At 42.1% G+C, this 25,785-nt stretch overlaps 1 protein-coding gene across 6 annotated transcripts in view; it reads right to left on the reverse strand.

Moving 5' to 3' along the window:
- The window catches only part of LOC144532266 (stromal membrane-associated protein 1-like), a 252,719-nt gene that overhangs the window by 91,361 nt on the left and 135,573 nt on the right, over positions 1-25,785 (reverse strand). For 4 of the 6 annotated variants that reach the window (XM_078272939.1, XM_078272937.1, XM_078272934.1 and 1 more), the window contains one exon: positions 395-458. In XM_078272939.1, coding sequence (XP_078129065.1) covers positions 395-458 — 64 coding nt within the window. The remainder of the gene's footprint in view (positions 1-394; positions 459-25,785) is intronic. The other 2 variants (XM_078272938.1, XM_078272935.1) reach the window with 1 other exon arrangement.

Raw genomic sequence — 25,785 nt, forward strand, 5'->3', positions numbered from 1 at the left:
TACTATCTACTCAACTGAGTAATACAGGGTGTAAAATATAATTTTCTAGTAGATAGGCCAGTCTATGACTGAACAATTATGGATTCAACTGGAGTTTGCTCACAGTTGTGTCAGACATGGCGGCCTGAAGCCACCAACGATGTCTTAACGGCCAGATAGTATAATAAGTCATCAGTGTAAAAGGTCTCTGTACATGACTCAAATAAAGCCTGACAGCATTAAACCTTTCCCTTATAATGTCACACACTATTTAACATGCAATATAACCGTATAAATAAAAAAAAATGTTATTACATCATTCAGCATAATTGGCTTAATTTTCATGTCATGTGAATACAGATATTGTCCGAGGGTTATTATATAGTCCATTGGTAGAAGGTGGGTGATGTCTTACCCAGGCCCAGCAGGTCCACAGCCGGCTCTGTGCTTCCCTTGGGACTGGCTCTATACTCGGACTGCTGAGAAACACAAAGAGAAAGGTTAAAAGAAATCATCAAGTACAATGTCCAATTTGCAACAGCTTTTGTGTTCTCAATTTTATTACGGATACTGCAATAATGTGCATGTGACCCGATGAAGAAAACCATTACTGACCTTTATTAAAAAGAGATTTTAAAGGGACACTGTGGAGTATTTCATCTGTTTTGCAGTAGCGCCAAGATCGAAAAGTTACTAATGGTATACAACAAGTGGTACAGCGGGATAAGCCGATTTCCTGGGGGCTTCTGCTGCTCCCTACAGTGGCATGTGCCGCTCTTTGGAGTTCCACCACCACATACCGTTTCCTTCAGTTTCAAATATGTTTTATTACGGAGCTTAATTTCAAAAATCAAGTTACAAAATTGTTATTACAGTGCTTCTTTTTTACAGTATACAAACAAAAATAAGGAAGGGAAATAAGGATAAATACATAAACAAATAAAAACAAAAAAATAACAAATGAGAGGCCCTAATCCCTACCCACCCCAGACTGCAATCAGGATACTGCTTGTCCTGTAAGATAAGATTCCAAAGGTTGCCAAATGTTCTCAAATCCTCTCAAGGTGGAGTGTGTCCATCATCTCCATGAGCCATATCTTCAGTGTTGGTCCCTCTTTCTTTTTCCAGAATAAGAGGATACACTTCTTTGCAGTGAGAATTTCATATGCCAAGAAGCGCTGTTCTGCCAGTGTCAGTCTCTTTGCTTCATTGGTTATCCCTAAGATTACTAAAACTGGATCTGGGACAATTTGAATATTTAACACCGTAGACATGAAACTAAATATATCACTCCAGTAACCTTATATTTTGCAACAAAGAACATAACTATTAAGTAAATCACCAACATGAGTGTCACATTTTTCACACAGAGGAGAGCATTTAGGAAAGATCCTATGAAGTCTTTCTTTGGAATAATGTAGCCTATGTAGGATTTTAAACTGTATTAGACAATGACGTGCATTTATGGAGCATTTATGGATATATGCTAAACTCTCGTCCCATAGGTCATTTTGTATGTTCGTACCCAACTCCTTTTCCCAATCCGCTTTAACAGTGGCAGTAGTTGGGCGGCTTATCTCTTGCAACTTATCGTATGAACAGGATATATTGTGATCTGACCTCCCTAACTCACCTAGGCAGTCATCCAACTTATCTGGCCTTGCTTTCTCAAACTGAGGAAGATGTGTTCTTACATAATTTCTTACTTGAAAGAATCAATAGTGTTTGGGTAAACCATATTTTTGTTGTAGCTGATGAAAAGATGCAAATGATCCTTCAATATATAACCCCTACGTTACAAACACTGAGTTCTTTCCACATATCAAATGCTGTGTCTAGACAAGAAGGAGGGAAGGAAGGGTTTGCTGCTATTGGCAACCAGAGAGAGATCAATCTGAGTTTTAAGTTCTTTGATATCTGTTTCCAAGTCCTTATTGTGTCATATATTACCGGGTTGTGCTTGTAACATGTTCTGTTAAGAGGAATCAGAGATAAAATTACAGCACCGATTGAGTATGGCAGACAGTTCTCTCGCTCAATCTCCAGCCCATTCGACAACAAAGCAGTATCATTTAACACTGATGCAATGGAACGGATAGATGTAGCCCAATAATTTATAAAATTTAGAAGTGCAAGTCCTCCATGTGATATGGACTTACACAAATGTTCTTTTTTATTCTATGGGATTTACAATTCCAGACAAAGGGAAGAACTACTGAGTCTAACTTTTTAAAGTATGACCTTGAGGAATATTGGTATTTTCTGGAGGAGGTAAAGTAGTTGTGGGAGCAAAAACATCTTAATTGTATTCACCCTGCCCACTAGGGATAATGGAAGAGTTCTCCAGAACTGAATTCTATTTTTGAGTTTGTCTAAAAGGAGAAGAACATTTTCTTTGAATATAGAAATTAATTTTTTAGTAATGAGGAATCCCAGATAGGTGAATTTTTCTGATGTTATCTTAAAAGGGAGTGACCTGAGCCAATTAGAATCTTCTAGCTTTAAGGGCATCAGTTCGCTTTTACCCCAGTTGATCCTATATCCAGCGAAGGTGCCAAATAGCTTAATAACTGCTAAAACATTTGGCCTCTGTGGAGTCGGAACTGGGCAGTTTGATTTGTGAGTATTTTAGCAGTAATCGGATCCATGCAGTAAACTCATCACCCATCTGAATTTTTTCCAGGACGGCAAAGAGGTAGGGCCATTCTACTTGATCAAATGCTTTCTCAGCATTGAGGCTTAACAGAAAAAAATCCTTTGAAATTCTAGGCGAGTATATTCTATTAAAAAGGCGTCTGAAGTTGAGAAAGGAGCTCCTTCCAGCGACAAAACCTGTTTGATCGGCGTGCACAAGCGTATTTATTAGCAAACTAAGTCTTTGGGCTAGAGTCTTGGCCAAAATCTTTTGATCTGTATTTAAAAGAGAGATAGGTCGATAGGAGCCTACCTCTTCCAGATCCTTCCCTTTTTTTCCCGCGTCATTTAGCGTTTGTGGCAAAACACCATCTTTCTATAAGTAAAACTAAATTCTTGTACAACTCACTTCCTAATCCATCTGGACCTGGGCTTTTACCCTTCTTTAAGGATCCTATTGATTTCAAAATTTCTTGACATGTAATTTCAGCATTGAGGGCCAATGTTGGCAATTTACATTTATCCAAATTTCCTGCATATCCCTCGGACCAGAGTTTGATTTAGATGAATATAACCCTTCATAAAATTGACGAAATTTATCATTAATGTCGCCCTGTGTGGTACAAAGGTGACCATTTTTGGTTTTTATTTTATGGATAGTTCGGTCATTTTCCATTTTGTGCAAAAATAATCGATCCTTGAGTACACATTATGCACCTTTGAGTGAAAGGAATATTCCCTCCCTGTTGGATTTAGGATCCTCCATATGTCACATAAATTCATATTGTCCACGTATGTGTTAATAAGGCCACTTGCATTTGTGTTTATACTCCTTTGAATAAAAGACCTGTCCAGATGTCTAACACCAAATTAAAATCTCCACCGATAATAATGTGTGGTGGACATGTCTGGGATTAAACCTAATACCTTTCTAAAGAATTCTGGATCGTCGTGATTCGGGCCATATATATTTAATAGTTTTATTGGGATTGAGTGCATTTCCCCCATGACCATAACATATCTCCCATCTTTGTCCTGAATTGTGGATTGGTGCCTAAAAGGAGCTACCCTCCGGATCAATATGGCTGCCCCCCTTGCCTTTGTAGAAAACTTAAGAGTGAAATATTTGGCTAATCCATCTACATCTAAGTTTATTATGAGCATCATTTTTCAGGTGAGTTTCTTGCAAGAAGATCACATCAACTTTAAGTGCCTTTAAGTGGGACAAAACCTTTACCAACCCCATTTACATTCCAGGTACAAAAAGTCACCTGCAACATATCCTGCATTGAGATGATCATTTGTTATGATCTTATTTGGCTTCCTTTTCCTCACACTGTGAAACGTCACAGTCCTGAGTTAAGCAACTTTACACAAAAAACACTTATCCTAACTTTCTGGACTACCTGAACTGGTGGGAGAAAAGCCCCCGCATATACAGTCATGTGAAAAAATTAGGACACCCATGCTAAAGTTGACTAAAAAGAGGAATAAAAAAATCAGCTTTTGGAAATTGATCTTAATGCCTTAATTAAAAAATGAGGAAAAATCCAACCTTTAAGGACACCAATTTTGTTTGTGAATGAATAATGTATCGTAAATAAATAAATGTTCTTCCTTAAAATACAGGGGGCATAAGTAAGTACACCCCTATGTTAAATTCCCATAGAGGCAGGCAGATTTTTTTTTTAAAGGCCAGTTATTTCATGGATCCAGGATACTATGCATCCTGATAAAGTTCCCTTGGCCTTTGGAATTAAAATAGCCCCACATCATCAGATACCCTTCACCATACCTAGAGATTGGCATGGTTTTATTTCAGTTAGCCTAATAGCTGGTTTGATTTGCATTGAGAGATGATTGTATGGAAAGTACCCCATGCCAATCTCTGGCCTCATCGTCCAACCGGAAGTCTGCACATACCGTTTCTTAACGGCAGGTGGAAGTGGTAGACAACTGTCAGTGACAAACACTAAGTAATTTAATATACCCTTGCCAATGTAATCACAGTAAATATTAGAACTACACACCACTACTACCACAGTAGTGGCTTATGCCCACAAACTGTGCTTATGCCCCGAACCGTTCAATCAAAGTATAGTAAGCCTATATATAGTGAATATTAAATAACATGCCATACGTATATGCCTGCTTAATGTTCTGCGACGTGGAGTTTTTATGTGATGTAATGTGTGATTGCACTCTACTATAAAACATGCCAAAAATTTAAAAGTTTATTATAGTGTAAAGCATAGTTTAAGTTTGCTCTACAGTTGTTGACTGTTAGCTAAGGCCAGCTCTTATAATAATTTAGGGTACATTGGTAATGATATATGAGATTACTTATTGTCATTACTGTCATTTTAAAAGCATCGCTCATATCCCAGCAACAGAACAAAAGAGGAAAAATGTATACATTTCTTTTATTTGGTTAATGTTAGTTACTGTTATCTGTTCAAAAATCCTATGAAACATCGAGGAAGGGATGAAGTGACCCTGCCCGGAGGAAGCCCGGGGCCCCCGTCTGGAGCCAGGCCCAGATGGAGGGCTCGTCAGCGAGCGTCTGGTGGCCGGGTTTGCCACGGAGCCCGGCCGGGCACAGCCCGAAAAAGCTACGTGGCGGACATCTCTCCATCCCATGGGCCCACCACCTGTGGGAGGAACCGCTGGGGTCGGGTGCGCTGCCACATGGGTGGCAGTGAAGGTCAGGGGCCTCGACGGACCAGACCCGGGCAGCAGAGGCTGGCTCTGGGGACGTGGAATGTCACCTCTCTGTGGGGGAAGGAGCCGGAACTTGTGCGGGAGGTGGAGCGCTACCGGTTAGATCTGGTGGGGCTTACCTCTACGCACAGTCTTGGTTCTGGAACCATACTCCTGGATAGGGGTTGGACTCTTTTCTTCTCCGGAGTTGCCCAGGGTGTGAGGCGCCGGGCGGGTGTGGGGATATTCACAAGCCCCCGGCTGAGCGCCGCTACGTTGGAGTTTAACCCGGTGGGACGAGAGGGTCGCCTCCCTACGCCTGCGGGTTGTGGGGGGGAAAACTCTGACTGTTGTTTGTGCATATGCACCGAACAGGAGTTCGGAGTATTCGGCCTTCTTGGAGACCTTGAGTGGAGTCCTGCATGGGGCTACAGTCGGGGACTCCATAGTTCTGCTGGGGGACTTCAACACGCACGTGGGTAATGATGGAGACACATGGAGAGGCGTGATTGGGAGGAACGGCCTCCCTGATCTAAACCAGAGTGGTTGTTTGTTGTTGGACTTCTGTGCTAGTCATGGATTGTCTATAACGAACACCATGTTCGAACATAGGGATGCTCATAAGTGTACTTGGTACCCAGAGCACCCTAGGCCAAAAGGTCAATGATCGATTTTATAATCGTTTCATCTGATCTGAGGCCGTATGTTTTGGACACTCGGGTGAAGAGAGGAGCGGAGCTGTCAACCGATCACGATCTGGTGGTGAGTTGGGTCAGGGGGTGGGGGAAGACTCTGGACAGACCTGGTAAGCCCAAACGGGTAGTGCGGGTAAATTGGGAACGTCTGGAGGAGGCCCCTGTCCGACAGACTTTCAACTCACACCTCTGGCGGAGCTTTTCGTGCATCCCTGTGGAGGCTGGGGGCATTGAACCCGAGTGGACAATGTTCAAAGTTTCCATTGCTGAAGCTGCGGTGAGGAGCTGTGGTCTTAGGGTCTTAGGTGCCTCAAGGGGCGGTAACCCACGAACACCGTGGTGGACACCGGTGGTCAGGGAAGCCGTCCGACTGAAGAAGGAGTCTTTCCGGGATATGTTATCCCAGGCGACTCCGGAGGCAGTTGCAAGGTACCGAAGGGCCCAAAGGGCTGCAGCCTCTGCCGTGAAAGAGGCAAAGCAGCGTGTGTGGGAGAAGTTTGGAGAAGACATGGAGAATGACTTTCGGTCGGCACCAAGGTACTTCTGGAAAACCGTTCGCCACCTCAGGAGGGGGAAGCTGGGAACCATCCAAGCTGTGTACAGTAAGGATGGGACGCTGTTGACCTCAACTGAGGAGGTAATAGGGCGGTGGAAGGAGCACTTTGAGGAACTCCTAAATCCGACTAATACACCCTCTATGGTAGAGGCAGAGCTGGAGGATGAGGGGGGATTGGCATCAATTTCCCTGGTGGAGGTTGCTGAGGTAGTTAAACAATTCCACAGTGGCAAAGCCCCAGGAATTGATGAGATCCGTCCAGAAATGCTTAAAGCTCTGGGTGTGGAGGGGTTGTCTTGGTTGACACGCCTCTTCAACATTGCGTAGAAGTCTGGGACGGTGCCTAAGGAGTGGCAGACCGGGGTGGTGGTTCCCCCTTTTTTAAAAAGGGGGGGACCAGAGGGTGTGTGCCAATTACAGGGGTATCACACTTCTCAGCCTCCCCGGTAAAGTCTACTCCAAGGTGCTGGAAAGGAAGGTTCGGTCGATAGTCGAATCTCAGGTTGAAGAGGAACAATGCGGATTCCGTCCTGGTCGTGGAACAACGGACCAGATCTTTACTCTTGCAAGGATCCTGGAGGGAGCCTGGGAGTATGCCCAACCAGTCTACATGTGTTTTGTGGATCTGGAGAAGGCGTATGACCGGGTGCCCCGGGAGATACTGTGGGAGGTGCTGCGGGAGTACGGGGTGAGGGGTCCCTTCTCAGGGCCATCCAATCTCTGTACGACCAAAGCGAGAGCTGTGTCCGGGTTCTCGGCAGTAAGTCGGACTCGTTTCTGGTGAGAGTTGGCCTCCGCCAGGGCTGCGCTTTGTCACCAATCCTGTTTGTAGTATTTATGGACAGGATATCGAGGCGTAGTCGGGGTGGAGAGGGGTTGCAGTTCGGTGGGCTGGGGATCTCGTCGCTGCTTTTTGCAGATGATGTGGTCCTGATGGCATCATCGGCCTGTGACCTTCAGCACTCACTGGATTGGTTCGCAGCCGAGTGTGAAGCGGCTGGGATGAGGATCAGCACCTCTAAATCGGAGGTCATGGTTCTCAGCAGGAAACCGATGAAGTGCCTTCTCCAGGTAGGGAATGAGTCCTTACCCCAAGTGAAGTTCAAGTACCTTGGGGTCTTGTTCGCGAGTGAGGGGACAATGGAGCGGGAGATTGGTCGGAGAATCGGCACAGCAGGTGCGGTATTACATTCAATTTATCGCACCGTTGTGACGAAAAGAGAGCTGAGCCAGAAGGCAAAGCTCTCAATCTACCGGTCAGTTTTTGTTCCTACCCTCACCTATGGTCATGAAGGCTGGGTCATGACCGAAAGAACAAGATCCAGGGTACAAGCTGCCGAAATGGGTTTCCTCAGGAGGGTAGCTGGCGTCTCCCTTAGAGATAGGGTGAGAAGCTCAGTTATCCGTGAGGAGCTCGGAGTAGAGCCGCTGCTCCTTTGCGTCGAAAGGAGCCAGTTGAGGTGGTTCGGGCATCTGGTAAGGATGCCCCCTGGGCGCCTCCCTAGGGAGGTGTTCCAGGCACGTCCAGCTGGGAGGAGGCCTCGGGGGAGACCCAGGACTAGGTGGAGGGATTATATCTCTAACCTGGCCTGGGAACGCCTCGGGATCCCCCAGAAAAATATCTGTCTCTTTCGCCACAACACATTTTCCCCCTTAGCTATCAGGACCAGGGGTCTCATTTATAAAACTGTGCGTACGCACATCTGTAAGCAATGTTCTCTTTATAAATCACAGATTACCCAAGTGTGCGTACCTGAATCAGCCTCTTATCCCGCCCTGTACACGCCAATTTTTAACCATTAATAGTCAATGCAAAGCACCTCATGAATGCTGATCAGTATGTTAATGACCCTGGCAGTTGTTCTTTCGTTACGTCGAATCATGATGACTGGGAAAACCCAGAGGAGCTATCATGTAAGATTTATTATTTTATTATTTTTATTATATATTATTAATAATACTTAAACCCATCTTGCTGGACAGGTGACAAACTTGGATAAATGATTCAGGGACTTAGGCCTAACACAATGATTAAAATCTCCCATGATAAAATTGGGTGCATCGGGAATTGACGGAGGGATTGGGTGCGTACGACCAAAAACAGGCGTAGGACGGGCGTACGCCGATTCCTACGCAAAGCAAGGGATTTATCAATTTGAACGTGAGCATAAGCTGCAATAAAATCTTACGTCTGGTCTGACCTTGTGTACGCAAGTTTTCGAGTCAGTGTGGACTTGTGGTGCAGCATATAAAAAGTTTAACAGGAGAAGGAGAAGTCATCAGTTGATCACTTATCAGCAATGGCAGATCTGGCTCGTTTAAAATACCTCTATTCGCCGGTACAACAGTGCATACGTACGCGCACGGGACACAGTGGAGCGCCCAATCGGATTGATTAAGGGCAGATGGCTCATGGTCTTGCATCAGCAGGGGAAGAAAACTGCTGCAACATTGTTGCCTGTGGGGTTCTGGAGCCAGATGACCCGATGCACAGAGAGCAGTGTCCAGCACAGCCCCAACTGGGGCTATACGAAATGAGACAGGATATTATTCCTCGCTATTAAAAGGTATATTGTTATGTTTGGCAATTATACTCAATACAGGAAACATGATGATGCACAACATTTTTATTTATTCTTCAGGTTTTCGTTTCTCTTTTAAAGTGTTGTTAATGGCCACAAGTGAACGATTTATTTGGGGGGTGGGGGGTGGGAGGACAGGCGCTCTCCCTCACAGCTGTTGCCTGGTTCTGATAAAAGACACTGCATAAACTCCGCTACTGTGTGTTTATTTAAATATAGGTACACCATGTAGGCCTAAGAGATTGCAATATAAGCCTGTATATTACTATGGGGACTATAGCATACACATGTGATGAATAAATTAAATAAACTTCAGCTGGAGTCCGATTTACCACGGCAACACTGTTGACTGCATCAGTGATCTATTTCCATTCGGCATTCTTTCTACAGCCTTTAATAACAGCTTTCAGGCTGCCAAATCTACAAACGTAAGTGCAAATGAACCTGAGATATCAGGGTTTCAATCTCCACCTCTGAAAAGTGACGCTTCTTAGCCGGATTACGTCTCGCCATGTCGTAAATTGTAGGGGCGAGGCCTCAAAACCCAGAATATATTGGGGCATGATATTTAAATTACGATCGTTTCCAGCCGCTGCATTTATCAATGTACGACCATTCTTACGCTCTGATTGCTGTGATACGAACGTTTCATGAATCACACGTGAAGCCTGTCGTAAGAGGATTTCTGCGCTCATATCTGCGCTGGTTTCTACGTTAGGTTGATAAATGAGGGCCACTGTGTGTAGACACAGCACAGTTTTGATTAGGGTCGCGTTATCCACAATTTGCCTTAGGGTGAATATAAACAACTGTGACAAATAGTTGTGGAAACCCGCGCAGCAAATAAAACAGACAAAGTTATCCAAAAGTTCAATACCAGGGGTACACACTGTGTCCCAAACGAGCACAATTTGTACCTTCAGGTGTTTACATACAGGCATTCCCTCCCTGTGATTTGACAGTCAGGTGTGCGTCACGATCCAGACGCCAGGGTTGGGCAAAAACCTTTAATTTCAGGATCAGCGTCAGAGTCTTGGTCTATAAGCCAGGTTTCAGTAAGATTCAGATCTCGTAGTTCATTTTTTTATGATGGAGGGCAGAGGAATATGGCGCAGCTGCTGTGTCCAAAGTCTCTGGCGCACTGCACCCCTCTTTCCTCAGTCAAACAGTCCTGTTCCTAGTAGAGCTGGCATTCCGAAAACTTTTCGCATTGTCGGGGGAATTACAATTCCAGGATCCAGTGCTGCTACATTAGTGTTGCAGCACTGAAGGAGAACCTTCAGCTGTACTTCAGAGCGGCTGTACTTCAGTCCAAGAGGTTGGTAGAGCTAACAGAGGACGAACACAGCCACAAAAATTGTAGAGAAACACAAAGGAAACAATGTGCCACATCCATGATCGACAGATGACAGTAGGATTAAACAGACCACCATTCATACACTAAAAAAGCAGTCCAGGATTGACAATCAGCAGTACATAAACCAACAAACATCAGACGTGACTACTTCTGCTGGTCGTTGTACAAAATAGAAAGACGGCACGGTTTTTTCAGACCTAACAGATCAAGTGGACAAGTGGAAGGTTTCTGAAGCTGTTGGCGAGGACAGACAGTAGAAATAGTAAATAAAGTGCACCCACTCTAAATGCTTTCTTTAAGTAAATCAATTAGCTGACAGAAAGAAAAAAAATCAATCAAATCTATCAAACAATATTGACCATAAACTAATCTTTAAAGTCATATATTCGAGTAAAATATCAAGTATTGTTGGTTTCACCTTTCATCTATTTTTCAATGTTATACTGCCATGGCAATATGGTTTCTGATAAGCAATTATGTTAATCAAGTTTTTAAATTGAAAGCAAATTAGGGGAGTAGAATGGGAAAAAATAGGGAGTTGGGGAGGAATCGGAGGGAGTGAGAAACAAAATAATAGACAGATAAAGGGAAAGAGAGAGTGAGAAATGAAAAGTCAAAGGGTAGGAGAATGAGACAAGAGGATGAAGAGGAAGGGATGGGGGAAGATAGAGATAGAGTGAGAGTGAGATTTGAGAGAAAAATGTTGTGATGGAGAGAGAGAATAAAAGGTTAACATGTGGGCCATGAGAGATCTACAACGCTGTAACAAACCCAATTTCCCCTCAACAAAAGATCGATGGACCACATTAAATTCAATGTCGTTCCAATCCAAGGCAATGAAAACAATTACCGTGTCCACGCCTAATCAAGAATGCATTGGCAGCGAATTGATGTATGTTGGGACTGCAGCAAAGCTTGCACAGCGGCGGCATGAATCGCAGCAGGAAGGTTATTTGTGTACAGCAGCAAAAGGTTAGTTAATGCTGTGCATTAACAGAACTAGTTTGGGTTAGAGGAAAAAATATTTACCTTTTGTGGCAAATGGTTAGATAAATAAATAATGGCTATTATTTGAGTAAAAAAATCAGAGAACTTTGCAGGGAGAACTAATCCCCTTGACCATACATGAACATTGGATGTTCAAAAAAACCAAAGCCCAGCACATGAGGATGTTGGGTTGGTAGAGACGGTATTGACAGATACACAGTGAAAAGGTTTCACCTGTTATAATACGACTGGATATTACTACTCAGCTGGCCAAGCATCTGATGAATGAATGTGAATAATGCACCTTACTCCACATCGCTGTGGAGAAGGGTCTGGCAATGCAAGACCTGTGCATCTTTAACCCTAATCTTACCCTAAGATTTTAATGAAACAATATCATAACTGAAAATGTGTACATCTAAACATCTTAATAATAATACAAGCATACTTCTCAAACAAAGACATATATAGATCATTATCAGCCAAACTCATATTGGTCAAATCACAATACAAAATTCTCTTAAAAGAAGCCCAACACCTCCATTAAGAGTATTTGCAGGGAGAGAGCAACAAGGAAAACATTTTTTGGTATGCCTGTCCATTTGATTACCAACATTTCAGACCATGCACAGCGTGACAAAGTTGAGATTACATAGAATTTCAATGCTACATCCCACACCACTGCTGTGAGACAGAAAAGAAAGAAAAAGGGAAATCCGAAATGTCAGTCTGCATAAAAAGCTGAAATTCCCAGCTGTATGTTCAGAAGGAATTGGATAGTTATGCTGCCAATATCGTTCTCCAAATGCTGGCAGACAAGTTGGGTTTTCCATTAGTTATCCGGGATGACACAAAGTGATGCAGCTGACAGACGGCTATCGACAGACTGTCATTGGGTGTCAGGGTCAGTTGTGTTTGAAAAGAGAGAAAGTGGAATTGGAAGGGAGGCCAGCAATCAATAACCACCACCCCCCATCCCCCCAACAGCTGAATAGTCTTTGGCAATGAAGGTGATGCCCGATTGAATGAAAACCACTGAGTAAACCAAACCCTTTTATGACTGCTGTCACATCAGATAGCTGTCAAATACACAACAGACAAAGCCATCAGCTGACGGCTGTCACACTGGAGGTCTGAGTAAGGTGAAAGTCTGCTGTAAGTTTGTCCCTGATGTACTCAACTGCTGAAGCCAAGACAAAATGGGTGACAGTGAGGATCTGCCGAGTCTTTTTTATCTTCTTTTACCATACAAGGTCCACAGCAGTTATTCTATTAGTACAACAATGTAAACATGAATTAATTCCAGTTGCAGTATTTAATGTTAAGCTACTGTCAATGAAACTCAATAAACCAGGAAAGGGAGTGATTCTGCCCTTTGATCTGCTGGAAGGTGTGGTGGAATTTCCGGAAACACCATGTTGTGGTATGATGAGACAAAGGGAAAGCTTAGCCAACATCAGGTAATTCATAGGTAACAGGTCAGGGGACGAGAACATTCGGACAGTCTCTAATAACCAAAACTATTTATGTTCGTCTCTCTACAGATTCAGGGGATCTAGGCAGCTGTATGATGCTGTTTTGTCTCATTTTGGAGGTCGTGGGCCAGCCACACTTTAGCCTACTTCCCAGAGAGAGAGATAGGCTGAACTAGGCTTTAGCATCTGTGTTTAGGCGATTGCAATATCTTTGTTTCCCTTAAAGGTTCAGCTAAACATAATGCCTCCAGCATGCGTTTAAATACAGCTTCAAGAAGACAGGAACTTCAGAGAGTTGGGATGGCACTGCACAGTAACACATTGTGGTTATACTGTACTGCCTGCTTAATTGTCTCCTTAATTGAGTGTTCATTAAATGCTTCTGTGTTGTCATAAGTCTCCCGAACCATCTTCAAGTATGTGAAATTAGCTGTGCTGCTCCTGAGTTTTTCCTTAACAGAAGGCTTTAATGTGAAACATTTCTGTAGGACGTACTATTCATGTTTACTTATTGTCATGTCATAATCCAGCTGTTAGTCTAGTGGCGGCCAGGCTGGGGTGGGTGTGACCTACCTACGTCACAAGACTGAAAAGCAGCTGTGAAAGAGGCTGTAGTAGAACACGTTGCGGTGAGAGACTGCTGAAGAGAATTGTGTTTTCTGACTTGTTGTAATGTTTTCCCGTCGGAGTTTGTGTTAATGTTATGGCCACATTTTGATTGTCAAACAAATGAACTGTCAACTGGGTGTCAACACGGTTGGAAACTACACCGACTGACGGAGGAAGAGGAGCGGGCTGGCCTGCTGCCGAAGCTGAAGACGCCGAGCCAAAGGACGATCAGGTAGGCCTCTAACCCTTACCTTCAGTCTGGTGACTAAGCAGTTAGCTAGTTTTCAAATGCACGAGAAAAACCAAGCTCTGGTATAATCCTAGACTTAACAAGAGTAATCATGTTTCCCCAGAGTTGGTTATGCTGTGACATTATTCATTCAAATCACTTCTACTTCGCTGCTTTTTTTATTTGGTGATAAGATACTGTTACTAAGACGTACTGAGGTGGCTGTTAGAGTAGGTTGTCCATTAATCACAGGATTGGTTCGATACCTGGCTCCTCCTGTCTATGTGTTGAAGTGTCCTTTAGCAAGACACTGAACAGATTTATGATTTCCAACATCTCTAAAAAGTTCAAGGTGACAAAGATTCAACACCTTATGTTACAAAAATGATTTAAAATCATTTTGTGGTGATGGCGCAGTGGATATGACACATGCCTTGGGTGTGGGAGATCTGGGTAAAGCGTCAGCTAAATGACATATAATGTTGAAATATTTATTTTTAGTTCATGTCAACGACCAGCGTGAAACAAACAACAAGGGACTCATGAGGCTTAGAATTAATCACGATTGTGAAGCTAGCTGCCAGAAATGGTAACACTGTATATAAATATTCATTAGGTATATGAAACTGGACCTAAGATCCCTTGGGTACCTGCGGCATCCTAATTACATCAAAGCATGAGATAATACTATTATAAAAAGTGCTTGATGAGACGATTAGCAGCACTTTGAAAGCAGGCAGCAGCTTGTGCATCTGGATTTTATGCTTCTGCATGTGGCTCATATTGAGTGGACAGTACAGTCTGCATTCTCTGAAAGAAAACAGCATAGCGAACATGCAAACAGAGGCATGACATTTAGTTTTTGTAGATATCTACCACCTTCAGCACCAGCACAACAAAAGGTCAAACAGCATGGAAGGAAGACAAAAGGAAGCTGCTGTCAAGCTGAATGACAAAACAATAATGAGCAAATAATGTGGTTTTCATGGTGAAATTTAGAGGGCGGCTTTCTAAGACAGGAATTACCCTGAGCTCAACTAGTCCTCCAAACCATGCGACCACATAGGTTGTTTGTTCCTACCCTATTATAGGAATCTTTTAAAAATAAGCGCCCATAGCAGTGGCAGGAAATACGACCCACAGGAGCGTTTTACGTCCTCGTACCTAAACGGTTGCGGTTTTAAACAGGTTGTCAACGTTGTGAAACAGTCACAGTTTGGTTAGGTTTAGGCATCAAAACTACTTGGTTAGGTTCAAATCAGTACATAGGGTTAGTAAGTAAGTAAGTAAGTAAAATTTATTTATACAGTGCTTTTCACAGACAGGGTCACAAAGTGCTTTACAATGTGTATAGGTTAGGGTAACTTTCTATTATGTTCCATTTGTTAAGTAATGTTAAAAAAATAAGTTTATGGATTTCAAATAGTACACAAACACAGGTCTCCTGGGTGAAAGTACATGACTACCTGCTTTGCTTCCGTCATAATTACTACGCCCACTAGAGGGCACCACCTAACAATAAACATAAATATAGGTTGTAATTTTTGTTTTTACAAACAACCTATGGGGTAATTTTTTCTCCTCCTAGTCTGAAACTAAGGATGATTCTCAATAGATATCTTCCATTAATCTGGCATACAACAGAAACTTTAATACAATACTCCTCGTTTTATTGATCTCCAATTGCGTCAAGAAGAATTATTGTATTTATCACTTATAAGGCACTAAATGGATTGGCCGTAATCTAAACCTACTACTGTAAACCGATACAATATGATATGCAAGGGTGCACAATTAGGTCAGCAGAGCTCTTCTCGCAGAGCTCTTCTCGCAATTCCAAACACTAGATTTGCTGTTAATTTGCATTTGCTGCCTGCCATGGCACCAAAACAGTGAAAAAAACTACAGTATACAGGGGGCGTTGTGACCCAGTGGTCTAAAGGCCCCCATCCACTACATACACTATGCAATAACAGGGCTCTCGCAGGTTCATTGCTAGTGCGAGATGGGCCTAAAATAGTATTGGCACAAAACAACCAAACAGCTTCAGTCCAAAAATAACATGTTTGTATGGGCTTTCAAACCTAATATCATTCGAACTCTGGGAAACACTTTCTCACCAACTACCACTGCACAGATAATGAAACATAAACCAACTAAATTTATACACAAACTGTATGCAAAAAAACAGAGCTGGCAAGCCAGTGAGACTGTGCTCAGTGTTACGCAACACAGAATCCCACTGTCCTCCTTCACACGTATCCTCTGAGGAAAGGCAGAGCGAGGTGATGGAACAAACAAAGAGCAAACAACACTAAAAAAGGGAGAGGAAAAACAAATAGAGTGGAAGGAGACGAGCGGGAGATGAGGGCTGCAAATTGGTTAGCGGCGAGAGCGAGAGTAGGAGTGAGGGAGAGATCCAGAGGACAGGAAATAGAGGACGAATAAGAGAATGAGGAAGAATAAACATGAAGATGATTGAGGGAGACATAAGACAGACCGCTCAAAGCAGAAGCTGCAGCAGAAAAAAACTGTCTATAACAATATAATACAATGCACAAGCCTCAACAGGTGAATAAATGTCCCCACGTATACAGAATTTTAAACTTGGGGAAAAAAGAAATATTACTGCTACTGGTACTCAGTGGCAGCAAATACCCTGAGTTTGTATCAGGAATTGGAATTTCTGAGCGAAAAAGTGTTTTCTTAATTAATTCCAATTGCAGTAACTTTGCCCTTTTTAATGCTGTGTTAGGCTGCTGTCAAATCCACTTGCTCCAGATGTTTCACATTAAAAGGCTACAAGGAAAGATGGGATTATGTCCTTTAAGCTGCTGAAAGACCTTTAATGTGCAACATCTGTGCAGGAAATTTTGCATCAACAGTACTTTAACACTTAGTCCCGCAGTCTCACATTCCCAGACCTATCTCCACAGCGCTGTGGAGTAAGGTCTGGCTACACCACACACATTCAGGGATTTGCATTTCTTTAAATCAATCACAATCGTCTTGAGCGGCGCCGTCGGCTTTGAAAATGGCTACTGGGGACATTTGCACCCTGCAAAAGAAAACGCCACATACAATATGAAAAGAAGTTAACTGTTCACACAAGACAGTAACGTGGGCTTTTAAATTAGCTGGATACATGGTTAAACCTCATTTACTCTTACCAGTGTATACTTCGTCCACAGCAATCCCACCAATCGGTTCCAAAACGTTAGAGAGTAAATGCCGTGAACATACTGTATTATGTGTAAACCAATCATTCCCCAAAAGAACCAAGCAGGCCTGCCTTGTTGCACAATCACAAATTTTCTTCAAAACTTTTCCTGTTTTAGTGTTTGATTTAGTGTGATTTCAACACGTAGCTCTGTTGTTTGTAAATGTGGAGTACTGTCAGTAGCGAGAAAAACAAAACCAATCGGTGCTGCCTACACCGTGTTATCCTCCTGCTAGCGTTAGCACCCAACAGTCTTAAACAGGGCAAGTTTTAAACTTGTTTTTAGCCTCTAAACATGTTCGAAATGTAATTACAAGTGCCTACCCATGTACCCATTCCTTCCGAGGGAACACAGCAAATTTGACTGGAATATTGGATTGTATGAGTTCGACAATCGACTAGTGTGGACTTGACCGGAAAACAGGAAACAAACAGAGGTATGTGCACTGGCTGGATTAACACAACTTTTATGCCTTTCTGTCACATATACTGCAGTCAGAGTCACTGTGTTCCCTCGGAAGGAATCACTTCACATGGGTAGGCACTTGTAATGACATTTCAAGCATGTTTAGAGGCTAAAAGCAAGTTTAAAACGTGCCCTGTTTATGCCTGTTGGGTGCTAACGCTAGTAGGGGGATAACACGGTGTAGGCAGCACCGATTGTTTTAGTTTTTCTCGCTACTGACAGCACTCCACATTTACAAACAACAGAGCTACGGGTTGAAATTGACCGGAATTCTCCTTTAAGCTTGCTAGCTCGAAGTTTGTTGTTTTCCGAAGGAAACAGAGTTTGAGAACGGCAACACACAGAGAGGGGAAGGCGAGGGACATCCGGCAGTGCTGTATGTGAGGCAATTACCCTGGTAATGTACTGTCGTTGATCCAGACTACCTAACACAAAGTGATTAGAATTAATAAGTGACGGATTGGCAAAATATTCTCAACTCAAGGTTCATTTACTAGGTGAGATTTGAGTTATGTTGTCACCCTGTTCCTGTTTGCTTATCAACGCTTCTTTCTTCACAGATGTTTGACATTAAAAGCTTCCCCGCAGCTTCAAGTGCATGACCTTCCATGCTCAAATAATGATATCACCTGCTATAAATACACAGATATTAAAGTGTATTGATTGTATCTGTTGCTTTCAGTATTCTGCTAAAAGACAACAAAGTGCTTGATGAATTTATAACAAATGAATTATATAATTTCCAACATTCTTTTATTGAACAAATTGAACATAGAATTGAATATAACAGGCACCACAATAAAATAATGCCAGTTACATTTTGAAGTGCGTCCGTTATTGATATTATATATTATATGAGCCTGAATACTGACTTTTATTTTAAAATAGTTGGTAGTTGTGTGGTAGCTGCAGTGATGAGAGTAGTAGTAGAGTGACTAGTAACTACAATAGCAGTGGCAACAGTACTGTAGTACATTAGTAGTCGTAGTAGCGCTACAGTAAGTGGATTGTCTCCTTGTGGCTGACAGCTGCCTTATTCAAACTATAAAAGAGAATAATAAAACTGCCAGCGGCTGGGTGAGCCAATGATGCCGAAGACAGACAGCCGCAGTGGAGGAGAGAGGAAGAAAGAGAAGAGAAGCAGGGAGTTCACCAGGGAGGAAGGGGAGGATAAGGAGGTCAATCTGCGGGGAGAGGAGAAAAAGGAAAGTGTGAAGGTAGAGGAGAGCAGGGAGCAATTACGAGGAGACAGGAGAGTGTTGGATGTGGAGCGAGGGAGATGGAAAGATGAACAAGCAAGGCGGAGAGACAGGTGGGCGATGATGATGAGGACAGGTAAAAAAAAAAAAGATCAATGACAGGAGGAGGAGAGCATGACAAAGGGAAGGACAGGGAGGGAGGAGAAAGATAGGGAGGAATGGACGGTGCATGGAGTCAAGTGTGTTGAAAATGCATTATCAGACTGAGATATCCATATCATATAGTCGGCAGCACCCCAGCTCTACCGCAAACACACAACAAAAGCCCTGCGTGATTGTGTGTGTGTGTGTGTGTGTGTGTGTGTGTGTCACACCACAGTAAGTCAGAGACTGTTAAGTGTGCAGGGCTGCTGCAGTTCTGCACCATTCAACACAATCTGTCACTCAGCTGGTGGCACTGACACAAAGACAGACACCCACACACGCACGCACGCACGCACCACACACACACACACACACTTAGAATCTAAAAGGTTTTGTCACAGAGACGAGATCTTAAGCTGCCACACGCAAGCATCTCTTCCACACAGTTACATTCATGTGAGAGTCATGAAAAACCAATTCCATTTTAAAACACACACACACACACGCACGCAGAAACATCAAGACAACACAAACAGGTAAAAAGACATACTCATACATATAAAAAAGTATATATAAAAATATTGCATATAAATGTGCACAAATAAACACAACAACTTTCACACATTGGTACCAAGCACACAAACATACTACAAATATATGCATCCACAGAGACACACACACACACACACACACACACACTTGAGTGTTTAAGGAAGGTCATGGTGTGGTCTGACGGCTGATGCGTGACGGGGCTGTTCAGGGAAAGAATACCTAATCAAATCAACACACTGGCAACTAACACACACTAACACACACACACACCAATTTAAACAGAGTATATTCAGGTGTTTTCAAAAGTGAATCTTTACAGGTTACACACACACACACACACACGGGATGTAACGATTACCGGTGTAACGGTAAACCACGGTAACAATGTTGATGATAACAATTACCGTTTTCATTTAAAATATCATTATTATCATGGTGGATTACCACGGTGTGGAAACCGCGTGTTCCCAGCTTCATCAGAGTCTCCTGAAGTACTGTGTAGCCTACAGGGCGTTTCTTGAAGGCCATAGTAACACTTGCTCTCTCTCCTGAGATGATTGACCAATCTCTGACGAGAGTCATTGCTTTGATCTCCTGCCAATCACTCGCGCTCAGACAGGAGAAGGGGACCGAACAGCTGTAAACAGACTTTTTTCGGTAGCACTTAACATTATGGCACGGTAATAAGATGGTAATAGTGGGGTAACAGTGTGATAATAACGCGGTAATATACAGGTAATAACATGTAATTACCAAAGTAATAACTGGGTAATACATCAGAGTAATAAGATGTAATACTGGGGTAATAAGGTGATAAGAAGGTAACAGATGTAATAACATGTAATTACCAATGTAATAAGTAGTAGTTGCAAAATGCAAAACTACCTGTTTCTATTGTATTACATGGAAATATTAGAATAACAGAGGTGTAGAGATTACCTGGAAATGCTTCTGGTAGTTTCTGTGTAACAACCATGAATCAGTGCTGCAAAATGCAAAACTGCCTGTTTCTATTGTATAACATGGTAATATTAGAATAACAGAGGTGTAGAGATTACCTGGAAATGCTGCTGGTAGTTTCCAGGTAATCTCTGCACCTCTGTTATTCTAACTACACGTCACTGTAATGCGGTAGTATATACAGTAGCTAAGATGTAAGCTGAAATAAAGGAAATATGTATGTTATACAGTGTACATAGTACAACCTAAACTTAGCACAAAAAGTAAGGAAATTTGTGTTTGGTAGATAATTTCTCTGTGGTAACAATGCTTTTTGGCATTGGCAAAGCCTGTTTAGTTCCCTTTCAAATGGTGCACCATTTGTAAGGAACATGCATTTGTGGGATGAGCAGCAGCGCTGAATATGTGGGTTGCACCCATGAAAAATTTGCCAAATCTTCTCTGCCAAGGCCAAACAGCTTATTCTGCCATTGACTCGTTTGGTGTTTGGTGGATTGGATGATTGGAATTTGAAGAAACAAGACATATTGGCAATTTAACAATTTATTCATTTCACAAACAGGAGCCTCAGTAGCGTGTGGAAGAACCATACACAGCCACAACAGCCTGGCACCTCCTCCTCATGCTGGTCACACACTGCTGTGGGATGGCATCCCATTCTTCAACCAGCATTTGTCTCATGTCAGCCAACGTGGTTGTGTTGGTCACTCTGGCACGAACAGCATGCCCAAGCTGATCCCACAAGTGTTCCATGGGGTTGAGGTCAGGACTGCTGGCAGGCCATTCCCTGCTCTCCACTCCCACATTCTGAAGGTAGTCTCCGATAAACCCCGCCCTGTGGGGGCGAGCGTTGTCATCTTGGAGGATAGAGTTCGGTCCCAGACTGTAGAGATATGGGATTGCCACTGGTTGCAGAATCTCATCTCTATATCTCTCTGCATTGAGATTGCCTCCAAAGATGTCAAGCCTCGTTTTTCCAGTGAGGGAGATGCCGCCCCACACCATCACGTTGCCTCCACCAAAAGGTGTTACTCTCTTGGTGCAGCAATCAGCATAGCGTTCTCCACGTCTTCTCCACACTTTGACCTTACAATCCAACTGCCGTAGGCAGAATCTGAACTCATCACTGAACATAACGTTCCTCCACATGTTCAGGTTCCAGTGCACGTGTTGCCAACACCAGCGCAAACGGGCCTGACGGTGAAGGGCAATGGCAGAGAAGATTTGGCAAATTTTTCATGGGCGCAACACACATACTCTGCGCTGCTGCTCATCCCACAAATGCGTGTTCCTTACAAATGAAGTACCATTTGAAAGGGAACTAAAGACTTTCCAACGGTATAAGATTTAATGCCAAAAAGCATTGTTAACACAGAGAAATAATCTACCAAACACAAATTTCCTTACTTTTTGTGCTAAGTTTATATTGTTTATCTAAATAAAAATATACTTACATGTAGCACAATCCAAGATAATAGTGGCAAACTAGCTTACTGAAGCATACTGTCAGTCTAATATGAGCTATCAATCATTATCAAAAATATACATATTGCACATCAAACTTTCTGACAATAATTAACAAAGATATCAGAACAGTATGTCAGCATCTATTTCACATACCGAGAATGCTACCAAAGGCATGGAACGTCGAAGATTGATGCGGATAGTATGGAGAGATGATAACACATGAGGCTGTCCTGCTCACATTCAACTTTCTGACTAAATTCCATGGTGCAAAGGTCCTACAGTTCTTAAAGGAACACACACGCATGTGGAACAAACTATATACTATATCTGGGTAATGGTAATATTGTAATAACATGATAATAATGTGGTAATATATGTTGATGTTTTCACAGTATTATAGGCTACTATCAGCGTAATACCTTCTAAATTAGATAAAACTTCTTGGAATTTAAAATAGTAATTACATGTTATTACCTCTTTATTATCACACTGTAACCCCACTATTACCATCATATTACCGTGCCGTAATTTAAAGTGCTACCCTTTTTTGTTATCATTCCTTTCCCATTTTTGGATTTATTGAAGTCATGTGTGTAGCCCAGAACGTAAGTTTAAACTATTCTGTAGCTTGCTAAACTGTCATGGGTTTCACTGCCTCGTTATCTGTGTAAACGTTTAAGCTATTTTTATTCATATTTCAATAAGTGTACTGCTATAATGTGGATTAAGTTTTGCCCGTGTTATTTATTTGGAGAGAGAGAGAGAGAGATATTATCGCCTTGATAATATTGCTGTTGCTGTGTTTCTTATTGCATAGTTGATAGACGTGCAGATTGTTTAATATTACTTGTGCAGCTACGTGTTGATATTCCGGTTGTTTGCTAGCAACATGCAATCGGCAGTAAACAGAGCGCTGTGGAGCCACGTGCTTAGCTATTAAAGGTGTATTACACTGTTTGCTCCATTATGGATTTGTGTGCTGTAATATATGTGGCTTATTCGCAGTTTGTGTTACTGAGAAATATGTTACATTTATGTTAATTATTACAGAGAAATGAATGTAATTTGTAGTATTGTTTCTAAATACCATGCTGGTGGCTACAGCATTTAGTTTTGGTAAATAATGTTCATAGTAAGTCAGATGCTTATTAATGTGCATTATTATTTGCTTATATTTCAGAACAACATCCAACTTCACATGTAACATCAAATACAACTTCATAGTTAACTTCATGTTCGAGTTGTAAATAAATCTTCCTGGATCTCAAAGTCAGACATCTCTGGTTCAAGTTCTTACCGGACACCCTTCAGTGGGCCGGTGTTTCAGTAGCCAATTTCAATAGTTTTTACAAGCCAATTGCCTATATTTTTGTAATATAATAAACACTGTTACATTTTTGAAAGTATTTCAGCTTGGGTAGGCCTATCAGTGCTTTCTGAACATATTGAACACACTTTTAAAAATACCGCAATAATACCGAAAACCGTGATAATTTTGGTCACTGTAACCGTGAGGTAAACTTTTCATACCGTTACATCCCTAACACACACACACACACACACACACACACACACACACACAATAAATAAATAACTTTTATTTAATTATTTTATCCACAGCACTCATTCTCTCGGTCACTCGCCAGAGACACGCGTCTTCAGTCGGTGTTTTGCATTTTTTCCAAGAATTGCATCCACCTCACGGCCAGGAACATTCGGGCAGCAACATAGGATAATTTCTGCCAAATAATGCATGCACCCCTTAACACGCATCAATGCCAAAAATTACATCCACCTCACGGGCAGTGAGAAAATGCTACTACTACTGAGTCTAACAAAACATTGACAACTCTGAACATCAACATTTTTTTAGACTTCAGAATCGTTTTTAAACTACTTTTTTCCCTTAAAAATAAATAATTTCCCATTGTGGAAGCAGTTCTTGGCAGGCATGCAAAAGTCGGCACAACACCGGCAGCAGTTCAGTGTGGCTGCTGGCTTGCGCAAATCTCTCTCTCTCTTTTTCTCTCTGCCTTTTTTAAAATGAGTCAGGAAGCCTACAACAAAGCATAATTTCACTTTTCATGTAATCAAACAAAAAGACATGTTCTCCCCTCTTGTAAACTTCCTTGTTTACTGCTGCACCTGCAATGAATGAAAAGCAGAGGTGAAATTACGAACTACGAGCGTCTTGACTCCACAAAATCATCTGTTGAGTGTTTGATGGTTATTTATTTGTGCTTTAGAACGTAACCACTGTGAAATAATCATATAATAAGTTCTCTCATTCTCTGCAGCCTCCATTTCAAACTGCAGGCTGTGACAAGCAAGTGACAGTATTAGAGCTGCAAAGATTAATCGATTCATCGATAAGTTGTCAACTACTAAATTAATGGGCAACTATTTTTATAATCAATTTATCACTTTGAGTCATTTTTTAATGAAAAAAGTACAAAATTAAATAGTGTCATAATGATAAAAGGACAAAAAGTGTGTTTTTGGAGGCAGACGGAAAGTGTGACCTTTGAAGTGGAGGAAATATGACGTGCTGCTACTCGTTTCCACGCTGCGTATTAATTGATGGCTCATCATGCTGCTGCCAATTGGTGTTCTCTTTCTATTTGGGTCTGTTTGAGTCAACCATATTTTGAATCAGGTCTATTTATCATGATGAAGACCAATCTTGGTCGCAATGCGCTGGTCATTTTAAATGCACATTGCCATGGAACATAACGTTTAAAAAAAACAGTTTTCATATTCGCAGAGGCGTAAAGCCCAGTTCAGATCAAAGATTTGCGATGAGACGAGTTGAAACTTGCAAGGTGCCGGTCTGCAACGTTCTGAAACCTGCCAGTTCACACCAATGCAACGAGACGAGACGGTGTATCATCTTCACAGCAACGACTCTTGTACTTCCATTCTAACTTTCAACTTTCAGGCTTTTTTGTAGCTGGATATATCATTTGTTGCGTCTAAATATGAATGTGGACAACATTAGTGATAGTGAGATACTTGCTACAATTGCATTCCTACTGGTGAAACAGCGATAATTTTTTATTTCTCTGATTCACTGCTTTGTTTTAACGCCGCTCTCTCTCTAGGTCGCTCGACCACATACTGTGCTTGCAGGCGCTTGTTGATTCTCCGGGCTGGTTCAGACCGAGGCAAATTTTCCCTGCAACGTTCTAAAATGGTTTTGTCTCGTCGCACATCTTTGAAGCTTTTAATAAATCTTTTTTTAAATGAGTAAATACATCCAACCACCCCATGACAGATTTAAGTTTCACTTTCCATGATCCGTGACCGACAGTCGCCCCAACCCCCCCCATCCACATGAATCGATGATCATTCGACAATAGGCAAAACTTAACAAATCTGATTCGACTATGAAAATTCTTAGTCAGGGACACCCCTACCCTTCAGTGCGCCTTGGATTGTTTTTTCAAGGAGACTTGCATGTGACACCAGATTGTACCCATGCATGAGCCCTTCACAAGATGGAACAGGTGGTCTAATTATCCTCAGGTATATTTGGATTGGGTCTGACTGTCGACGGGTCCATTTTGGATCTGGTACAACCTTTTGGATCCCTGAAGACCTCTACTGTACAGCACTTTGGCCAAAGTTGACTGAAAGGAGGTGTTTTCTCGAGCTTCCTACACATAAAATCATTTGATTGATGGCTTAGGATATACTATCATAATATCAGATCAACATGTTGTATTGGATTCAACTTAGGTTAGGGGCTTCCTATAGCTTACCAGCACAAGTCATTTCTAGGACAAATATTAAATCAACAATCAGCATCATATCTATAATTTTAGAGATGATTAATGTAAACTGATTTAAAGGCCACTAATGGCTCAAATGGTGGTGTTACTCCATGCTTTTTGAGAAACTTTGTGTTGGGGGATGGAGTGATTCCTGTAATATGGCTGTCTGTTTGAAAATAATATACCAAACCTTTCCAAGGT

The sequence above is a fragment of the Sander vitreus genome, chromosome 17 (genome assembly GCF_031162955.1).
Source record: "Sander vitreus isolate 19-12246 chromosome 17, sanVit1, whole genome shotgun sequence".
Classification (NCBI taxonomy): domain Eukaryota; kingdom Metazoa; phylum Chordata; class Actinopteri; order Perciformes; family Percidae; genus Sander; species Sander vitreus.